The sequence below is a fragment of the Salvelinus alpinus genome, chromosome 9, assembly GCF_045679555.1.
Source record: "Salvelinus alpinus chromosome 9, SLU_Salpinus.1, whole genome shotgun sequence".
Taxonomy (NCBI): domain Eukaryota; kingdom Metazoa; phylum Chordata; class Actinopteri; order Salmoniformes; family Salmonidae; genus Salvelinus; species Salvelinus alpinus.
Genome location: NC_092094.1, coordinates 29610052 through 29631470, shown reverse-complemented (window position 1 = coordinate 29631470; position 21419 = coordinate 29610052). Strand labels below are relative to the sequence as shown.

General features: G+C 43.9%; 1 protein-coding gene across 8 annotated transcripts in view; it reads left to right on the top strand.

Moving 5' to 3' along the window:
- LOC139584604 (SH3 and multiple ankyrin repeat domains protein 3-like) overlaps nucleotides 1-21419 on the top strand; it is a 307285-nt gene that overhangs the window by 240921 nt on the left and 44945 nt on the right. For all 8 annotated transcript variants that reach the window (XM_071416641.1, XM_071416643.1, XM_071416642.1 and 5 more), the window contains one exon: nucleotides 13341-13416. In XM_071416641.1, coding sequence (XP_071272742.1) covers nucleotides 13341-13416 — 76 coding nt within the window. The remainder of the gene's footprint in view (nucleotides 1-13340; nucleotides 13417-21419) is intronic.

Below are 21419 nucleotides of genomic sequence, written 5' to 3'. Positions count from 1 at the left end.
AGACAGCACGCTCAAGTGTTTTGGAAATTTAAGAAGAGATACTGTCGTTTTTGAGGTCCGAGGGGTCGAGGTAGAGAGGAAAGAGTTAAATGATGATAGGTCCTCCGGGAGTTTTGTTTGTCAATTTTTGCCCGCAACCCTGTTCTGTAAGCTCGCAATGAGTCACACAGCAGGAGGGTAGGGCCGAGCCGGCCGGGAGGAAAGTGGACAGTGCAAGTGCCGGGGCAGTAACCGAAAGGTTCTTAGATCGAGCCCCGAGCTGACAAGGTGAAAATCTGTCATTCTGCCCCTGAACAAGGCAGTTAACCCACTTTTCCTAGGCTGTCATTGTAAATAAGTATTTGTTCTTAACTGACTTGCCTAGTTAAATAAAGATTAATTTAAAAAATCATATGATGCAGAAAGGGAGGAGAATACACAGTAAAAATAAGTGTTAATTTAACTCCTATAGAATTGAATTCAACAATGTTTCAGATAACATTTGGTCCCAGTCTACATAGAGTTAAAGTTACTCTTGTAATGAACACGAGGGGAGACAGAGAGCTGGTTTCAAGCGCAGGGTGCAGCAGGTGTTTATTGAAACTGACCACAGGAGGAGGCAGGTAGCTGGTTCCAGGGGCAGGCAGAAGGTCATGCACAGGGGTCCAAAAAGGCAACAGTACAGGCAGGCTAGTAACGTCGTCCAGGAGATAAGTGTCACGAACGTCGTCAGGGATATGATCGGACCAAGGTGCAGCGTGGTAGGCGTACATTTTCTTTTAATGTAATAAATGTCGCCAACAAAACAAGAAACAACAAAAACGAACATGAAGCTGACTAGGGCTATACAGGCCACTAACACAGATAACTACCCACAACTAAGGTGGAAAAACAGGTTGCCTAAGTATGATTCCCAATCAGAGACAACAATATACAGCTGTCCCTGATTGAGAACCATAGACATAGACAAAACATAGAAACAGAAAACATAGAAATAAAGAAACTAGAATGCCCACCCTAGTCACACCCTGGCCTAACCAAAATAGAGAATAAAAGCCTCTCTATGGCCAGGGCGTGACAATAAGGCAATAGTTTGATAACAGGAAATCTGATAGGCTAAAGTACAGGCAGGGAATAGGCAAAAGGCGTTGTTAGTGAGGCAGGCAAAAACTATCATACACGGGAGGATTAAATTACGGGAAAACCTTTTTTTTCAGCTTAAAGCTGCTGCCGTGGGTGTATAGGTGTTTGCATTTGTTTGTATGTGTGCGCTTTTTAATCTAAGTTGTGTTGCTGACCGACTACTATTTAGTTTTAGTAACAAGGTTTGACATTTCTTAATGGTTTATTTATCTATTTTCTTTCTCTCTTTTCCTCCCTCCTTCTTCCCTTTCATCTCTTTCCCCTTTGTCCTCTCACTCACTCCATCCCTGTCTCCATCCCCTCCCTTCCTCCCTCCCTCCGTGCCTCCTCAGTGCTGACTAGTTGAATGACTCACAGCCTTATGAATCACCAGTCAGATACAGACTGCTCTATTTTTAGCCGGGAGTCTCTCCTTCCTCCCCTTCCTCTATGTCTATACCTCACTCTCTAGCTCTTTCTCTACTCTCCTGGAATGGTAATCACAGGACCTCTGCAACAGGAGAGAAAAGGGAGTCATGGTTGAGAGAGAAAAGAAAAGAAGAGAGAGCAGGCAGAAGAACGAGTTGTGGGCATTGAGGAGGCATCACACACACACATATGTAATAACTAGCTAGGGCTGCATTTGACCCCAGAGCTCTGAGATGAGGCAGTAATAATCACACTCATACAGAAGCTCTAAAGTGCTATGTTTACAAGGTCATGCACGTTAACACGCCTCTCTCCTTTTACTAACAGAAAGGAACTCATGGGAGGAACTGATGATATGATGAGATACTTTAGTACAAAAAGAGGGACAAGAAGAAGAAATGAGATACAGACAACATAATACAATGCTAACAAATCTAATCGCCAAGTCAGTCAATGAATCATGGCATGACCTTAGGCAGATGTGTATAGGAGAACCTGATGAGACCAATACTCACTTTTCTTTAGGTAAATCCAAATCTCTGACAGACATAGCACTATTGATCCCATCCAGTTGTGATTGCTTACAGCAATAAATGTTTATGGGTTATTAGCCTCTGATGGAGGCAATATGCTAATTCTAAAACACACACACACACACACACTGTAAGTAACACTCTTAGTCTTAGTGTTACCTGTAAGTCAGCAGAGATATTAGCATAGCCAGAGAGAGAGGGAGGAGAGAAAAGAAGAGAGAGAAAGAGAGAAGAAGAACGGGAGGGAGGGAGGGAGGGAGGGAGGGAGGGAGGGAGGGAGGGAGGGAGGGAGGGAGGGAGGGAGGGAGGGAGGGAGGGAGGGAGGGAGGGAGGGAGCAATTGTAGGAGGACATGTATTTAAAAAAAATGGGTGTGGGGTAGATCAGCTTTAATATTGCAGATAGATTGTAACTTCCATCAATGTAATTGTCTGCATCATTTCCAATCCCCTATATATTTTTTGTAAAGACATCAAAACTATGAAATAACACATATGGAATCATGTAGTAACCAAAAAAGTGTTAACCCTCCTGCTGTGTTCCGGTCGAATTGGACCGATTTACACGTTTTCTCTCTGAAAAATGTAGTTATTTTATTCTGATTGTCATAAGGTTCCATGACTTTGTCCACACAGGGCATCTGAACACACAAAATACATTTGGATGATATTAATAAAATCTTGGGTGTTTTATTTAACTTTGTACACCTGTGGTGTTCCCGGTCAAAAATGACCGGTCATTAGAAATGAATGGGTGAGACTACAATTAGTGTATAACATTGAGTTCAGGCACATGCCCATTCATCAGATGGACACACTTCCTCTCCCATACCCCCACATGCATGTGTGTTTGAGCACACACACCCCTCACTTCCCTTCTTGGTTTCCATGGCAACCCCCATGGGAACCTTTCCCCAATAGAATCTTTCCCCCACGGGAACCACACCTGTTGGCATTCTCACAAACAATCGTAACATTGTTTCAATAATATATAGAACTTTTCTCGTAGCTCTGGTATATGAAGCTTTTTTGAGGCCTTGCTCACAATTCATTCTATGGCAGCACAATGACCAAACGGTATACTGTATGTGAGGCTCTTGATCATATCTTTGATCATGACACTGGTGAGGAGGAGAGTCCTTGTTAAACTTACACAAAGTAGTCTGTGATAAATAGCACAATATGTTTCATCTGAGTATTTGTTATAGTCAAAACAATCCATACATTATGCTTTGTTTTACTCAAAAAAACGAGTTGTATGAGCTCAGGTCAATGAGGCCTACAGGCCATAAATAGCAATTCAAAACTTGTAATGTTCACAAGAACTTAAGTTGCTAAAAAGATCTAACACAACATTAGGTGATAATATATGTGTTATTATGGATTTATAATCAGCTATAATGGGGCGGTCATTTTGGACCGGGAACACAGAATTCATTAACATGAAACGAACACAACAGGAGGGTTAGACAAATCTAAATATATTACATTTTTTTGATTCTTCAAAGTAGCCACCCTTTGCCTCGTTAACAACTGTGCAAACTATTGGCCTTATCTCAACCAGCTTCACCTGAAATGTTTTTCCAACAGTCCTGAAGGAGTTCCCACATATGCTGAGCACTTGTTGGCTGCTTTTCCTTCACTCTGCGGTCCAACTCATCCCAAACCATCTCAATTGGGTTGGGTGATTGTGGAGGCCAGGTCATCTGATGCAGCACTACATCACTCTCCTTCTTGGTCAAATTGCCCTAACACAGCCTGGAGGTGTTTTGGGTCATTGTCCTGTTGAAAAACAAATTATAATCTCACTAAGCACAAACCAGATAGGATGGTGTAACGCTGCAGAATGCTGTGGTAGCCATGCTGGTTAAGTGTGCCTTGAATTCTAAATAGATCACTCACAGTGTCACCAGCAAAGCACCCCCACACCATCACACCTCCTCCTTATTGCTTCATATGTTCACCTACTCTGCGTGTCACAAAGACACGGAGGTTGGAACCAAAAATATCCTATTTGGACTCATCAGACCAAAGGACAGATTCCCACTAGTCTAATATCCATTGCGCGTGTTTCCTGGCCCAAGCAAATCTCTTCTTATTATTGGTGTCCTTTAGTAGTGGTTTCTTTGCAGCAATTCGACCGTGTTCTCTGAACAGTTGATGTTGATGTGATGACTAATCACATTAGTGCATGACTAATCATACTTTCAACCCAAACCCAGGACAACACTTATTTGTATGTGTGTGCGTGTGTGTGTGTGCGTGTGCGTGTGCGTGTGTGTGTGCGTGTGTGTGTGTGTGTGTGTGTGTGTGTGTGTGTGTGTGTGTGTGTGTGTGTGTGTGTGTGTGTGTGTGTGTGTGTGTGTGTGTGTGTGTGTGTGTGTGTGTGTGTGTGTGTGTGTGTGTGTGTGTGTGTGTGTGTATATATGCTCTTTAAAGCTCTTTCTCTTCTTAGAGGGAACCAAGGTATTTTTTGGAGTTGCCGCACACACACACACACACACACACACACACACACACACACACACACACACACACACACACACACACACACACGAGCGCGCGCGCGCGAACACAGAGAGGGAGAAACTGGAGGAGAGTGAAAGAAAGAGGGAGCTATACAGATAATGAACCAACTGGCCACAGAAATAGAGAGAAAAGGAAAGACGGACGGACGGCTAAAAGATAGGAGAGAGGAACTCAGATACACGTTGAGAAGATATAGAGACAGGTATTCATAAGGAATTCAAGTGGAATTGCTTCCATATAATTTTCCTTGGCATGATCCTTGACTTTTTGAAACAATGGGAATGTGGATTTTAGGAATTGGCGGCTGGACATTTTGAGCAGGAAAAGACCTGGATTACTCAAAGCCGTCCTGCTGCTTTATACGGGGGTGTTAGGGACATTAGTCCAGGTCAGAAAGACCCTTCTGGCATAATTAGAGCAGAATATGGGGCACAATCAAACAATTAAGTTGCTGTTCATTACAGTTGCATTACTGTTCCAGCTAGTGGATGGGATTGTTTACAGCTATAGTAAATCCAATGTGGTTAGAGTTATAGTGAAGTGGATGTGATTGGTTCAGATCTATAGATTCATTTTGTTAGAGTACCTGGCCGTATACAGAATGTTGACAGATTAGTGTGCACAGTTTAGGATGTACTATTGTGGTTGCTGGATAGTGGGGGTAACTAGCTAGGGAGTGAGTGAGTAGGGCAGAGGGAGCAGTGAAGGTACTGTAGGAGTACAGTAGTTAGTGATGGACGTCTGGGAGCAGTGTGGGTAGTGGAGGGTAGTGTCATAGACAGGCAGTAGGAGTTTGGGGATGGATTGTTGCCCTGTATTAGTGTCAGACCTGCCAGTTCTCTGCAGAAGGATATATGGGGTAGTAACCATTGTCAAGGCAGAGCAGCCCTATTCTATGCATCATGGGCTCAATCAGGGTATGTATGGCTCTCATCTAGACCTGGGTCAAATATTCAGATCAAATACTTTCAAATAATAACAGCTCCCACATAAAATGCTTGCTGGGTTTAGATTCACATTCAGAAGCACTCACTCACTCACTCTGTCTCTGGCTCTCTCTCTCTCTCTATATATATATATATATATATACAGTATATACTGTATATATTCTACCGTAAAAAAGTTTTTTTTTTAATTTAAAATTTAAAAAAATTTAAAAAGTATTTCTGATCAATTTGATGTTATTTTAATGTACAAAAAATGTGCTTTTCTTTCAAAAGCAACAACATTTCTAAGTGACCCCAAGCTTTTGAACGGTAGTGTATATATATTTTAAAGGCTACAATGTGAGGACCCAGACAGAAAGAATCTGTCTCTCCCTCTTCTTACAGTATGTCTCTCTCTATCTTTCTTTCACCCTCACTCTCTCTGGCTGTCTCCCCTTTTCCTCAAATGCTCTCTCTCGCTCTCTCTCTTTCTCTCGCTCTCTCTCTTTCTCTTTGTGTAATGACAGTCAGTCTTGGTGTAAAGCTGAGTCAAATGAGCTGACAACTTTGACTGGCTGAATGTGGACCTATTAAATGTTTTCCGCTGTGAAATAACTGTCACATCACAGTGTTCAACCCTCCTCCATCTCTTCCATTACCGCTATCTCACTCTATCAATCTTCTGCACTCTTTATTTTCTACTTCTTCACCTGTTATTACATTTTTTCTCTCGTCCACCTCCATTTGTTCCTCCATTTCTCTCCCTTTCCCTCTCTTTACATATATCCCTCCTCCTATTCTCTCTTCCTGAACTCCTGAATTTACAAACCACACTTTTCACATTTTTACAAGTTGTTTCTTTTCACACAATAATTTTCAGTGATGGATACAGAAATAGCTGGGGGATCACATGCTCCATCTGTTGTCAAAGTAACTGTACCAGACACACATAGACTACAACTGTGCATGCATGTGTTTAAAATAACATATTTCCTGCTTTTGTTTTTTCCTTTGGTACATTGGCTTGGTATTGTACTGTATCTTTTGTCCTCTGTGTCCCTTCCCTTACCCCTCCCCTCTGACCATCTCTAACTTCATCCTATTATAGCCTAAATTATTCTAATTCTAAAATCAATGTTTCTTATTTTTTAAGTCAATTCTAAATACTAAAGGGACAGAGTGTGTTTCTTTTCTGTAAGGATAATATATCTCTCTCTTTTCTCTCTCTCTCTCTCCTCTGTATGGAAATGGGTCAGTCATATGTGATGCCGCTGTCTAAAACACATTAAAGACAGGACCATTGTGAGACAAAGATAAAGCGAGAAAATTAAAGGGTGATTTTATCATGTTCTCATTACAGTGTGTGTCTTTGAAGACTGTCTGAAGTAGAGGTTTAGGTTCCCCCTTATCTATGACCCACTTATACAAGACCATGTCCATGCTGCTTATAGGGACCCTACCGAGTGCACTGTCCACACTCCTTAAGGGACCTATAGTGTGTGTGTGTGCGTGCGTGCGTGCGTGCGTGCGTGCGTGCGTGCGTGCGTGCGCTGGGTTAGGTCAGGTGTGTGCCAGAGGTGAGTGTGTTAAAGCAGGTATAGTTTAGCTGGGCTTGTTGTGTGAGCTGGAGGTCAGGAAGGTGATTCAGCCAGCTGGCCATGTTACTGGCTTACAACTGGAGAGAGTGGAGGCAGATAATGCATGGCCAACAGAGAAACACCCAGGTGAGGTTGTAGGGGTACGTACGTGTGTGTTAATTGAGGTGAAGCGCCTTGCGTCCTTCAAAGGACAGAACAGCTCTTGCATCCTGGCAAGAAAGAAGCAGTGCTACGTGGGCACACACACACACTCCACCATACGTGTTAGTAAGTGTACAGTTCAAGTTGAGGAGGTCATTTGAATTTCCTGTTTTTTTCAGCTATTGGCTTAGCTTTCACAGAAAACTGAATATTAATAATGCATGTATTTAATATGCTGACCGTTTTTGTTTAAAGTGGTTTTATTGCCACAGATGCACATGTCTTAAACCCTCTACAGTCTAAGCCCTCTCTAAGCCGGGGAGGGGGGGGTTCTACTAAGTTATATGGAATAGTTATAAGAAGGTCATACCAAGGATCATTTAGCAATTTGATTTGGAATTATATGAAGAATATAAAAATAAAAATAAACATTTTTGATGAAAAATGTAATTTGGCCTTAATGCTATTAGCCAATAGAAACGCACTGAATAACAGATTCACTACATGGAACAACAGATAGTCCCCAAAAAATCGAAAGGAAATTTGTTCTGAAGTGTCCGTCTAATATCTGAGAGATATAAGACTATCATGTTTGTGAGAGACTCACCTTTCCACAGAAGTGTCATATTAGTGTGTAGCCCAAACTGTTCAGACGCTACAGACGTTCAGACACTACAGACGTGAGAAGACCAATTTTCAGGATGTCTCCTGGTCTGATAAACACCACTCTAACTCTGCCACCTTTCGCCGCAGATCTGGAAGTGCGACATTGGTGGATGTGGTGGATTGAGATGCATCCAATAAAACGGACAGATTGTATGTTTTATTATGCTAATTAGATTGCCACGTAAATCGACTCTACCTTAAGTCTGAACACCACCACCTTCATTGAAATCCCTCTTTACTTCAGGCACTTTATAGAGCCACTTCTTACTGATAAACTCTGAGCGGTTGTTTGGGGTCCTGTACTGGGCCCGTTGAGTTTGGGGGATCAAAATACAATGCCATCAGAAAATAAAAAGTGACATATCATTTGAAAGATACAGGCCTTGTCTAACTCAAATGTTACTGCTGGCAGTGTCATAAGAATCCCCCCCCCCATAAATCATGCACTATGGTCATATTTATAGAGTATGCAATGTAGGTCAAGACACCAAAAGTGCAAACATTTAGTATGCAGGGAAAGTGTACAACCTAATGGTTTTTGTAGAGCAATGTATTTCCTTCTCCATTGACATTACCTTGTGTCACATCTGCTCCTGCAACGCCCTCTACTGCTCATCCTGTGTCTCCTTGACCTGCCGCCACTCCCCCAGTAATCTCTGCTCAGTCAGTCTATGTTTCTAGCCGTTTGTTACTATTCAGATCCTGTTATCCAGTTGTGCCTGTTTTCCTTGCCTGACGCTGTTATCCACTCCGCTACAGTTCTGCCCGCTCTGACTCTGGTCCCTGTCTCCAGTCCCACGTCTTGTTATCCTGCTACTCTGTTCTGGATTCCCCACTCTTCTACTCCCTTGGATCTGCTTACCCTGTCTCAACCCCTCTCGCTCAAGCCTCAGCCTCCGCACCTGGTTTCCAGCAACACGGCCGAGCTTCCCCTGACCTGCACTCCATCTCCCCCTTGTGTTTCAATAAATACCTTGGTTACTTTATCCCAGTCTCCTCGTCTAGGTCTGCTCGTGGGTTCCCCTGTTCCACTCCGCGTAACACCTTTTATGCATCCTCCACATGCGCCGTTGGGCTAGCTCATCACTTACAATAGTAAAAGTGAATGGGAAAATTATTTTGAAGTGTCCTCACCTGTCTGTGTCTGTCTTACAAAAAAACAATTACTCCATAACTTGAAAGCCCTGAATAGTAAGGTCATTTTAAGGCTTGAAAATCCGTTTAGCCATTTTGGCACAGTGACTTGCTACCCAAACCAGAGAGCAACTGGTTTCATATGTATATAATTCCCAGAAGTTAAGGCATGGCACCTTACACAAGCCCTGTGCTTTTAAAATGGTGTGTTCCCAGCGCGTGTTTATAGTGCCACAATTAGGTAAAAGATCATACTTTTTTTTTGTTTTTACTCTTTTGCAACAGTAATTGGTGACATATAATTTCAAATCTACCCTTTCAAATATATTATTTCCCAACATGGGGACAATGCCATGGCATTGTTCTGATAGATTGGCAAACCCTGCCAACAACATTGCGTATAAATACAGGTAATCTGAGTTCAAGGACCTGTTAAAATCTCAACAGGATTGGTGTGTCCCCCACGGGACGGTTGAGCTAATGTAGGCTGATGTGATTAGCATGAGGTTGTAAGTTATACGAAAATTTCCCAGGACATACAGTAGATATATCTGATATTGGCAGAAAGCTTAAATTTGTGTTAATCTAACTGCACTGTCCAAAATCTATAGTAGATATTACAGTGAAAAAATACCATGCTAATGTTTGAGGAGAGTGCACAGTTATGAACTTGAAAATGTATTAATAAACCATTTAGACACATTTGGGCTGTCACGCCCTGACCTTAGAGATCCTTTTAATTCTCTATTTGGTTAGGTCAGGGTGTCACTAGGGTGGGCAATCTATGTTTTCTACTTCTTTGTTGGCCGGGTATGGTTCCCAATCAGAGGCAGCTGTCTATCGTTGTCTCTGATTGGGGATCATACTTAGGCAGCCTTTTTTCCACCTTATTTTGTGGGATCTTGATTTTGTATAGTTGCTGTGTAGCCTGCAGAACTTTACGTTTGTTTTGTATTTTGTTGTTTTTCGGTGTTCATTTGAATAAAAGTAAGATGTTCGCCTACCACGCTGCACCTTGGTCTCCTCATTCAAACGACGAACGTAACATGGGCAGTCTTGATACAACATTTCAAATAGAAATGTGATGGTTCGTTGGATCAGTCTAAAACTTTGCACATACGCTGCTGACATCTAGTGGCCAAAATCTAAATTACTCCTGGTCTGGAATAATACATTATGGCCTTTCTCTTGCATTTCAAAGATGATGGTACAATTATATATATTTTTAAACGCATGTTTTTTTTCTTTGTATTATCTTTTACCAGATCTAATGTGTTATATTCTCCTACATTAATTCATGTTTCCTTTCACATGGTGTCAAGAAAATGCATATCCTTGCTTCAGGCAGTTAGATTTGGGTATGTCATTTTAGGCGAGAATTGAAAAAAAGGGGCGGATCCTTAAGAGGACACTGATCCCCTCCTCCCACCGAGGGTAGTATACAATATTATGCATTGTTTATAAAATATCAGCAGAGGGGGTCAGAGTTCAACAGCTTAATGGCCTGTATTTATATGCACTGTTGTTGGCAGAGTGTGCTAATCTATCTGAACAATGCCATGGCTCCAAGCCAATCTATCTTTCTCTGTGTGTGTGTGTGTGTGCATGTGCGTGTGCGTGTGTGAATAAAGCATCTGCTTCAAATCTCCTCCCAGATTCTGAAGCTCTAAGACAGATTGGGAGATGTTCCCGGTGCTTCTCAGTCCATCTGGTGTCTTTGTGTTTGTCTGCACAGGAGAACCGACAGACACTTTGTCCTCATCTATTAATGTTCCTATACTAGAGCCACGTTGTCACCATAATGCCACCATTTCACATCAGTTTGATGCTCTACTTTAAGTGAATGAAGGATATGCTACACGTGCAATGTACAGAACCAGTCAAAAGTTTGGACACACCTACTCATTCAAGTTTTTCTTAATTGGTTCTATTTTCTACATTGTAGAATAATAGTGAAGACATCAAAACTGGAATCATGCATTAACCAAAAATGTGTTTAACAAATCCAAATATATTTTATATTTCAGATTCTTCAAAGTAGCACACTCCTAGCTGTTATTGTCATAATATGGACTTTGACAAAATAGGGCTATGTTCTGTATACCACCCCTATTTTGTCACAACACAGTTGATTGGCTCAAAAGCATTAAGATGGAAAGAAATTCCACAAATTAACTTTTGACATGGCACACCTGTTAATTGAAATGCATTCCAGGTGACTACCTCGTGAAGCTGGTTGAGAGAATGCCAAGAGTGTACAAAGCTGTCATCAAGGCAAAGGGTGGCTACTTTTTTGGTGTGTGTGTTATTTCAGATTTTTGATGTCTTCATTATTATTCTACACTGTAGAAAAAAGTAAAAATAAAGAAAAACCCTTGAATGAGTAGGTGTGTCCAAACTTTGAATGGTACTGTCTTTGTCTTTATCTGTCTGTCTGTCTGTCTGTCTGTCTGTCTGTCTGTCTGTCTGTCTGTCTGTCTGTCTGTCTGTCTGTCTGTCTGTCTGTCTGTCTGTCTGTCTGTCTGTCTGTCTGTCTGTCTGTCTGTCTGTCTGTCTGTCTGTCTGTCTGTCTGTCTGTCTGTCTGTCTGTCTCTCTCTCTCTCTCTCTCTCTCTCTCTCTCTCTCTCTCTCTCTCTCTCTCTCTCGTTCTCTCTATCTGTGTGTGTGTGTGTGTGTGGGTGGAGGTGTAGTCCAGGTTATCAGTGCTATCTGAGCCCAGTCTTTAGATGCTTGTGGGCTGCAGGCATCAGGCGACACTGGCCCACATTACACACACTTACATGGGGTCTGCTAGTACCATCCTGTACACACACACACACACACACTGACTCACACACTCATACACATACAATAACGTCTGATATGTTTGATGTATTTCCAGCCATTGTGTGTGTGCCTGTGTGTGTGTGAAGTATAAAGGGAAGCAGTACTCTAGCGCCGCTGATGTGTTGACTCATCTTTGACCTTCTCCCCCAAATATAACTAAAACCTCCCCTCTCCCCTTAACCCACATCACACTGTCATTATATGATCTTAGGGAAGGGGAAGGAAGTGTGTGTGTGTGGGGGCTCAGTCAGCCTAATCCTCGGCTTCTTTGTGTGTGTGTGAGGGCAGGCACACACATCCGTGTGAGTTTTTGGAGTGGAGGGGAATGGGGGAAGTCTATGCATTTTTATTGAGAGTAAGGCTAGTGGGCCTGTACCCATTAACACCTCAGACAGAGACACCACTATTAGAGAGAGAAAAGGAGAGAGGGGTAGAGATGGGGGGTGGAGGGAGGGGGATAAAGAGATGGAGAGATTTATGGAGAGTAAATGAGAATGAAGGAGAGAAGGTTTGAAAGGGGGACAGAATGATGGAGAGAGGGGCATAAAGTGGAATCGGGAAGAAGATGACAAGAGGGGTAATAGAGAGGTGGGTGGAGAAAGGGTCGAGGGAGGATAGAGAGAGTGATTGTGAGGAGTGTAGGTGATGGAGCAAGCAGTGGAGACAGAGAGAGAGGGGGGTTGTTTGGTCTTCCTGTGCTTTGGTGTTGAGAAACTCTGGAATACTCTTGTATTGGACAAAGCTGGCAGCTGTCACTCACTCAAACTGACAGACAGACAGGGTGGAGTGAATGTCAAGAAACAAATATCATCCACTCAACAGAGTAACACACACACACACACACACACACACACACACACACACACACACACACACACACACACACACACACACACACACACACACACACACACACACACACACACACACACACACTTTAAAACAGTAATAAAAATGCTCTCGCTCTGACTCTCGCCATCACACACCCACACATACATCATGCATACACACCACACACAAACAGTAGTGTGTGTGTGTAGGTGGGGGGGGGGGGTTCGGGATAGGGTTAAAACCCCAAAATTTACGGAGTGCATAGCACTGGGATTGAACATGTGACCCTTGGAGCCAGAGCTCATGCCTCATGCACATCCGCCATTCCTTTCCACAATGCCCTAGCAAAACCCAAGCCTACTTGATGGTAATAGCACTCATCGTTGCCTCTAGTGGCCTGTTTTGAAGTCATCTCCCGACGTCCTGCTTACCTGGACGGACGTCGGATTTCGCGATTTTTAGCAACCCGGGACCAAAGGAGACCACGCACACACACACACACACACACACACACACACACACACACACACACACACACACACACACACACACACACACACACACACACACACACACACACACACACACACACACACACACACTGACAGTGTATTGCTTTGTTTTACAGAGACAAGAGAGGACCGCACCAAGAGACTGTTCAGACACTACACTGTGGGATCTTACGACAACGTCACCTCATACAGGTAAGATGCATGCACGCACACATATACACACATACACACACACACACACGCACACACACACACGCATACACATACTTACACACACACACACATACTTACACACACACACACACACACACACACTTACACACACACACACATACTTACACACACACACACACACACTTACACCACACACACACACACACACACACACACACACACACACACACACACACACACACACACACACACACACACACACACACACACACACACACACACACACACAATGTAATAGTGACATCTACTTTGTGCATGACACAAATCATTTTTCCAACAACTGTTTACAGACAGATTATTTCACTTATAATTCACTGTGTTACAATTCCAGTGGGTCAGAAGTTTACATACACTAAGTTGACTGTGCCTTTAAACAACTTGGAAACATCCAGAAAATTATGTCATGGCTTTAGAAGCTTCTGATAGGCTAATTGACATTATTTTTGTGAATTGGAGGTGTACCTGTGGATGTATTTCAAGGCCTCCCTTCAAACTCAGTGCCTCTTTGCTTGACATCATGGGAAAATCAAAAGAAATCAGCCAAGACCTCAGAAAACAAATTGTTGACCTCCACAAGTCTGGTTCATCCTTGGGAGCAATTTCCAAATGCCTGAAGGTAGCACATTCATCTGTACAAATAATAGTACGCAAGTATAAACACCATGAGACCACGCAGCCGTCATACCGCTCAGGAAGGAGACGCGTTCTGTCTCCTAGAGATGAACGTACTTTGGTGCGAAAAGTGCAAATCAATCCCAGAACAACAGTAAAAGACCTTGTGAAGATGCTGGAGGAAACAGGTACAGAAGTATATATATCCACAGTATAACAAGTCCTATATCGTCCTATATCGACATAACCTGAATGGCCGCTCAGCAAGGAAGAAGCCACTGCTCAAAAACCGCCATGAAAAGGCCAGACTAAAGTCTGCAACTGCACATGGGGACAAAGATCGTACTTTTTGGAGAAATGTCCTCTGGTCTGATGAAACAAAAATAGACCTGTTTGGCCATGATGACCATCGTTATGTTTGGAGGAAACAGGGGGATGCTTGCAAGCCGAAGAACACCATCCAAACCGTGAAGCACGGGGGTGGCAGCATCATGTTGTGGGGGTGCTTTGCTGCAGGAGGGACTGGTGCACTTCACAAAATAGATGGCATCATGAGGTAGGAATATTATGTGGATATATTGAAGCAACATCTCAAGACATCCGTCAGGAAGTTAAAGCTTGGTCGCAAATAGGTCTTCGAAATGGACAATGACTCCAAGCATTCTTCCAAAGTTGCGGCAAAATGGCTTAAGGACAACAAAGTCAAGGTATTGGAGTGGCCATCACAAAGCCCTGACCTCAACCCTATAGAAAATGTGTGAGCAGAACTGAAAAAGGGTGTGCGAGCAAGGAGGCCTACAAATCTGACTCAGTTACACCAGCTCTGTCAGGAGGAACGGGCCAAAATTCAACCAACTTACAGTTTTTAACAATCCCTTTGACACTAAATTCAGAACCTTGTGGTCATTTTTCAAAACTCTAGACACAAAACTCAAAACGGTCATCACTTGTAACACAGGCTGTCCAATGTTCAAAACATTGCATTGTGCATTCATATCTTTAAAGAAACCTTTGAATTAAAGCAAAAATAATTAGCTGCAAAAAAAGAAATAACAGTTGAAGGTCAACTGCAGTATTCCTCAACTGGCTTGCTGTAAAAAGTAAAACAAAAGATTGATTACTGTACTTCTATATTTCCATCAACCCTGTCTTGTGGATTTGGCCACAGGTTCTCATCCACATCACAATGGATGTTTTCATTAGCCAAACATCTTGGGAAGAATCTTCGGGCATGGCAAATCCAGGCCTGACACCTGTCTGCCGTGATGTCATTGCACGCGTCATCCATGGCCTGGAGAAGGGTGGCTTGTTCGTGAGGGCGCCTATCATATACCTTCCACCTCCATGTGGAGAAAAATTCCTCAATCGGGTTAAGGAAAGGAGAGTATGGGGGTAAGTACAGGGTGGTAAATTGTGGATGGGCCTGAAACCATGCTTGCACCATTTGAGCATGGTGGAACCTGACGTTATCCCACACAATGACATAGGTCATGCCATCAGCTCTACAGACCAGATTTAGCTCATCAAGGAAAGTTACATTCGAACAGCGAATCATGTGGCTGCCTGCAACTCTAGATATAGAGTATATAGAGTAGAGAGCTTTAGATGTTGTTCCACCAAACATTACAACGGCGAAGATGCGTAATCTAAGCAACTTTGACCGTGGTATGATTGTTGATGCCACACATGGTGATTCCAGCATCTCAGAAACAGCTGCCTTCCTGGGATGGATTTTTACGCACTACAGTCTCTAGAGTTTACAGAGAATGGTGCAATAAACAAATTCAGTGAGCTGCAGTTCTGTGGGAAAAACACCTTGTTTATGAGAGAGGTCAGAGGAGAATGTCCAGACTCATTCAAGCTAACAAAAAGGCCACAAATGCTCAAATAACAGCTGTTTGAAACAGTGGTGTGCAGAAGGGCATCTCTTAACGTACAACACCGTGAATAATTCAGGCTGTTGTGGAGGCAAAAGGGGGTCCTACCCAGTACTAGATACAGTGGGGAGAACAAGTATTGGATACACTGACGATTTTGCAGGTTTTCCTACTTACAAAGCATGTAGAGCTAATTTAGCCATTTTTTGCCGCTGCTAGCAGCTTTTACCTTCTGCACAGACACCAGCCCTGTTATTAGCCTGGATATTACTCACCAATTTACCAGCATCGGACTGTCTCTCGACAACAACGCCGGATTCCTGCCGTAATCCCTGAGCCACTACTTCTGATCCTCACAGCTAGCTTGCAGCTAGCGCAGCTAGCGCCACTGCCACGAAGCTAGCACCAGTTAGCAAACACAATTCTACAATTCACAACCTCTCTTTCGCCATCGCCATCCGGCTTGGATTCTCTGTCGACACGACCACGTCTGGTCTGCAGACGAATACCCCATCCGCTGTGCCCTCAACCGGCCTCCGTCTGAGCAGACCCCCTCCGTCTGAGCAGACCACCCCCCGGGCTACTAACTTTAAACGCCGCGTGCTAGCTTAGTGGAGGCCTCCCTGCTCCATCTACGGCTGCCCCCTGGACACTATGATCACTTGGCTACATAGCTGATGCCTGCTTGACTGTCCATTAATTCACGGTACTCCATTCTGTTTATTTGTGTTTTATCTGTCGGCTCTGTGCTTTAACTCAGGATCTGTGTGTAGTTAATCCGACCCTCTCTGCCTAGTCGTCGCCATTTTTACCTGTTGTTGCTGTGTTAGTGGACTAGCTGCTGTTATCTTACCTGTTGTTTTAGCTAGCTCTCCCAATCAAGACCTGCAATCACTTTATGCCTTATTGTATGTCTCTCTCAAATATCAATATGCCTTGCATACTGTTGTTCAGGCTAGTTATCATTATCATTGTTTTGGTTTGCAATGGACCCCGTAGTTCCACTCTCCGTACCTCTGATACCTCCTTTGTCCCACCCCCCACACATGCGGTGACCTCACCCATTGAGACCAGCATGTCCAGAGATACAACCTCTCTTATCATCACCCAGTGCCTGGGCTTGCCTCCGCTGTACCCGTGCCCCACCATACCCCTGTCTGCACATTATGCCCAGAATCTATTCTACCACGCCCATAAATCTGCTCCTTTTATTCTTTGTCCCCAACGCTCTAGGCGACCAGTTTTGATAGCCTTTAGCCGGACCCTCATCCTACTACTCCTCTGTTCCTCGGGTGATGTGGAGGTAAACCCAGGCCCTGCATGTCCCCAGTCACCCTCATTTGTTGACTTCTGTGATCGAAAAAGCCTTGGCCTCATGCATGTCAACATCAGAAGCCTCCTCCCTAAGTTTGCCTTACTCACCGCTTTAGCACACTCTGCCAACCCTGATGTCCTTGCCGTGTCCGAATCCTGGCTTAGGAAGGCCACCAAAAATTCTGGGATTTCCATACCCAACTATAACACTTTCCGTCAAGATAGAACTGCCAAAGGGGGAGGAGTTGCAATCTACTGCAGAGATAGCCTGCAAAGTTCTGTCATACTTTCCAGGTCTATGCCCAAACAGTTCGAACTTCTAATTTTAAAAATTAATTTCTCCAGAAATAAGTCTCTCACTGTTGCCGCCTGCTACCGACCCCCCTCAGCTCCCAGCTGTGCCCTGGACACCATCTGTGAATTGATCGCTCCCCATCTAGCTTCAGAGTTTGTTCTGTTAGGTGACCTAAACTGGGATATGCTTAACACCCCGGCAGTCCTACAATCCAAGCTTGATGCCCTCAATCTCACACAAATCATCAAGGAACCCACCAGGTACAACCCTAAATCCGTAAACATGGGCACCCTAATAGACATTATCCTGACCAACCTGCCCTCCAAATACACCTCTGCTGTCTTCAATCAAGATCTCAGCGATCACTGCCTCATTGCCTGTATCCGCCACGGGTCCGCGGTCAAACGACCACCCCTCATCACTGTCAAACGCTCCCTAAAACACTTCTGCGAGCAGGCCTTTCTAATCGACCTGGCCCGGGTACCCTGGAAGGATATTGACCTCATCCCGTCAGTTGAGGATGCCTGGTCATTCTTTAAAAGTTACTTCCTCACCATATTAGACAAGCATGCTCCGTTCAAAAAATGCAGAACCAAGAACAGATATAGCCCTTGGTTCACTCCAGACCTGACTGCCCTCGACCAGCACAAAAACATCCTGTGGCGAACTGCAATAGCATCGAAGAGCCCCCGCGATATGCAACTGTTCAGGGAAGTCAGGAACCAATACACGCAGTCAGTCAGGAAAGCAAAGGCCAGCTTTTTCAAGCAGAAATTTGCATCCTGTAGCTCTAACTCCAAAAAGTTCTGGGATACTGTAAAGTCCATGGAAAACAAGAGCACCTCCTCCCAGCTGCCCACTGCACTGAGGCTAGGTAACACGGTCACCACTGATAAGTCCGTGATAATCGAAAACTTCAACAAACATTTCTCAATGGCTGGCCATGCCTTCCTCCTGGCGACTCCAACCTTGGCCAACAGCCCCGCCCCCCCCGCTGCTACTCGCCCAAGCCTCCCCAGCTTCTCCTTTACCCATATCCAGATAGCAGATGTTCTGAAAGAGCTGGAAAACCTGGACCCATACAAATCAGCTGGGCTTGACAATCTGGACCCCCTATTTCTGAAACTGTCCGCCGCCATTGTCGCACCCCCTATTACCAGCCTGTTCAACCTCTCCTTCGTATCATCTGAGATCCCCAAGGATTGGAAAGCTGCCGCGGTCATCCCCCTCTTCAAAGGGGGAGACACCCTGGACCCAAACTGTTACAGACCTATATCCATCCTGCCCTGCCTATCTAAGGTCTTCGAAAGCCAAGTCAACAAACAGATCACTGACCATCTCGAATCCCACCGTACCTTCTCCGCTGTGCAATCCGGTTTCCGAGCCGGTCACGGGTGCACCTCAGCCACGCTCAAGGTACTAAACGATATCATAACCGCCATCGATAAAAGACATTACTGTGCAGCCGTCTTCATCGACCTGGCCAAGGCTTTCGACTCTGTCAATCACCATATTCTTATCGGCAGACTCAGTAGCCTCGGTTTTTCTAATGACTGCCTTGCCTGGTTCACCAACTACTTTGCAGACAGAGTTCAGTGTGTCAAATCGGAGGGCATGTTGTCCGGTCCTCTGGCAGTCTCTATGGGGGTACCACAGGGTTCAATTCTCGGGCCGACTCTTTTCTCTGTATACATCAATGATGTTGCTCTTGCTGCGGGCGATTCCCTGATCCACCTCTACGCAGACGACACCATTCTATATACTTCCGGCCCTTCCTTGGACACTGTGCTATCTAACCTCCAAACGAGCTTCAATGCCATACAACACTCCTTCCGTGGCCTCCAACTGCTCTTAAACGCTAGTAAAACCAAATGCATGCTTTTCAACCGTTCGCTGCCTGCACCCGCACGCCCGACTAGCATCACCACCCTGGACGGTTCCGACCTAGAATATGTGGACATCTATAAGTACCTAGGTGTCTGGCTAGACTGCAAACTCTCCTTCCAGACTCATATCAAACATCTCCAATCCAAAATCAAATCAAGAATCGGCTTTCTATTCCGCAACAAAGCCTCCTTCACTCACGCCGCCAAACTTACCCTAGTAAAACTGACTATCCTACCGATCCTCGACTTCGGCGATGTCATCTACAAAATAGCTTCCAATACTCTACTCAGCAAACTGGATGCAGTTTATCACAGTGCCATTCGTTTTGTTACTAAAGCACCTTATACGACCCACCACTGCGACCTGTATGCCCTAGTCGGCTGGCCCTCGCTACATGTTCGTCGTCAGACCCACTGGCTCCAGGTCATCTACAAGGCTATGCTAGGTAAAGTGCCGCCTTATCTCAGTTCACTGGTCACGATGGCTACACCCACCCGCAGCACGCGCTCCAGCAGGTGTATCTCACTGATCATCCCTAAAGCCAAAACCTCATTTGGACGCCTTTCCTTCCAGTTCTCTGCTGCCTGCGACTGGAACGAATTGCAAAAATCTCTGAAGTTGGAGACTTTTATCTCCCTCAACAACTTTAAAAATCTGCTATCCGAGCAGTTAACCGATCGCTGCAGCTGTACATAGTCCATCTGTAAACTACCCACCCAATTTACCTACCTCACCCCCCATACTGCTTTTATTTATTTACTTTTCTGCTCTTTTGCACACCAGTATCTCTTCTTGCACATGATCATCTGATGATTTATCACTCCAGTGTTAATCTGCTAAATTGTAATTATTCGATGTATTGCCTACCTCATGCCTTTTGCACACATTGTATATAGATTCTCTTTTTTTTCTACCATGTTATTGACTTGTTTATTGTTTACTCCATGTGTAACTCTGTGTTGTCTGTTCACACTGCTATGCTTTATCTTGGCCAGGTCGCAGTTGCAAATGAGAACTTGTTCTCAACTAGCCTACCTGGTTAAATAAAGGTGAAATAAAAAAAAGAAAAAAAAAGTAGAGGTCTGTAATTATTATCATAGGTACACTTCAACTGTGAGACGGAATCTAAAACAAAAATCCAGAAAATCACATTGTATGATTTTTAAGTAATTAATTTGCATTTTATTGCATGACATAAGTATTTGATACATCAGAAAAGTAGAACTTAATATTTGGTACAGAAACATTTGTTTGCAATTACAGAGATCATACGTTTCCTGTAGTTCTTGACCAGGTTTTCACACACTGCAGCAGGGATTTTGGCCCACTCCTCCATACAGACCTTCTGAAGATCCTTCAGGTTTCGGGGCTGTCGCTGGGCAATACGGACTTTCAGCTCCCTCCAAAGATTTTATATTGGGTTCAGGTCTGGAGACTGGCTAGGCCACTCCAGGACCTTGAGATGCTTCTTACGGAGCCACTCCTTAGTTGCCCTGGCTGTGTGTTTCAGGTCGTTGTCATGCTGGAAGACCCAGCCCTACCCAGTACTAGATACTGAGTTTAAATGTATTTGGCTAAGGTGTATGTAAACTTCCGACTTCAACTGTATTTGGCCCTGTATTTTGGCACTGTAATATCCAGTATTTTGGATTTCAGAAAGTTACAGATGCACAAAGATCATGCCCCTAGAACATGCTAACCTCTCACCATTGCCAATAACAGGGAAGGTTAGCATTTTGTGGGGGTATGATATACAGTATACTCTTCTGTAACGATTCAGTCATGATTAGCCATAATCATGATAGCATCCACATTAATGAAGAAGTGGTCAGAAACATATTATATTATTATTTACAATAAACGTTACTCCAAAATGACACAATACATTATTTACCCTTGATTTCTATTGGGCACAACATAATCCGAAACACAACCAAAACAAACTGCAAATATATCCAATTAGTTTGTAGTCATAC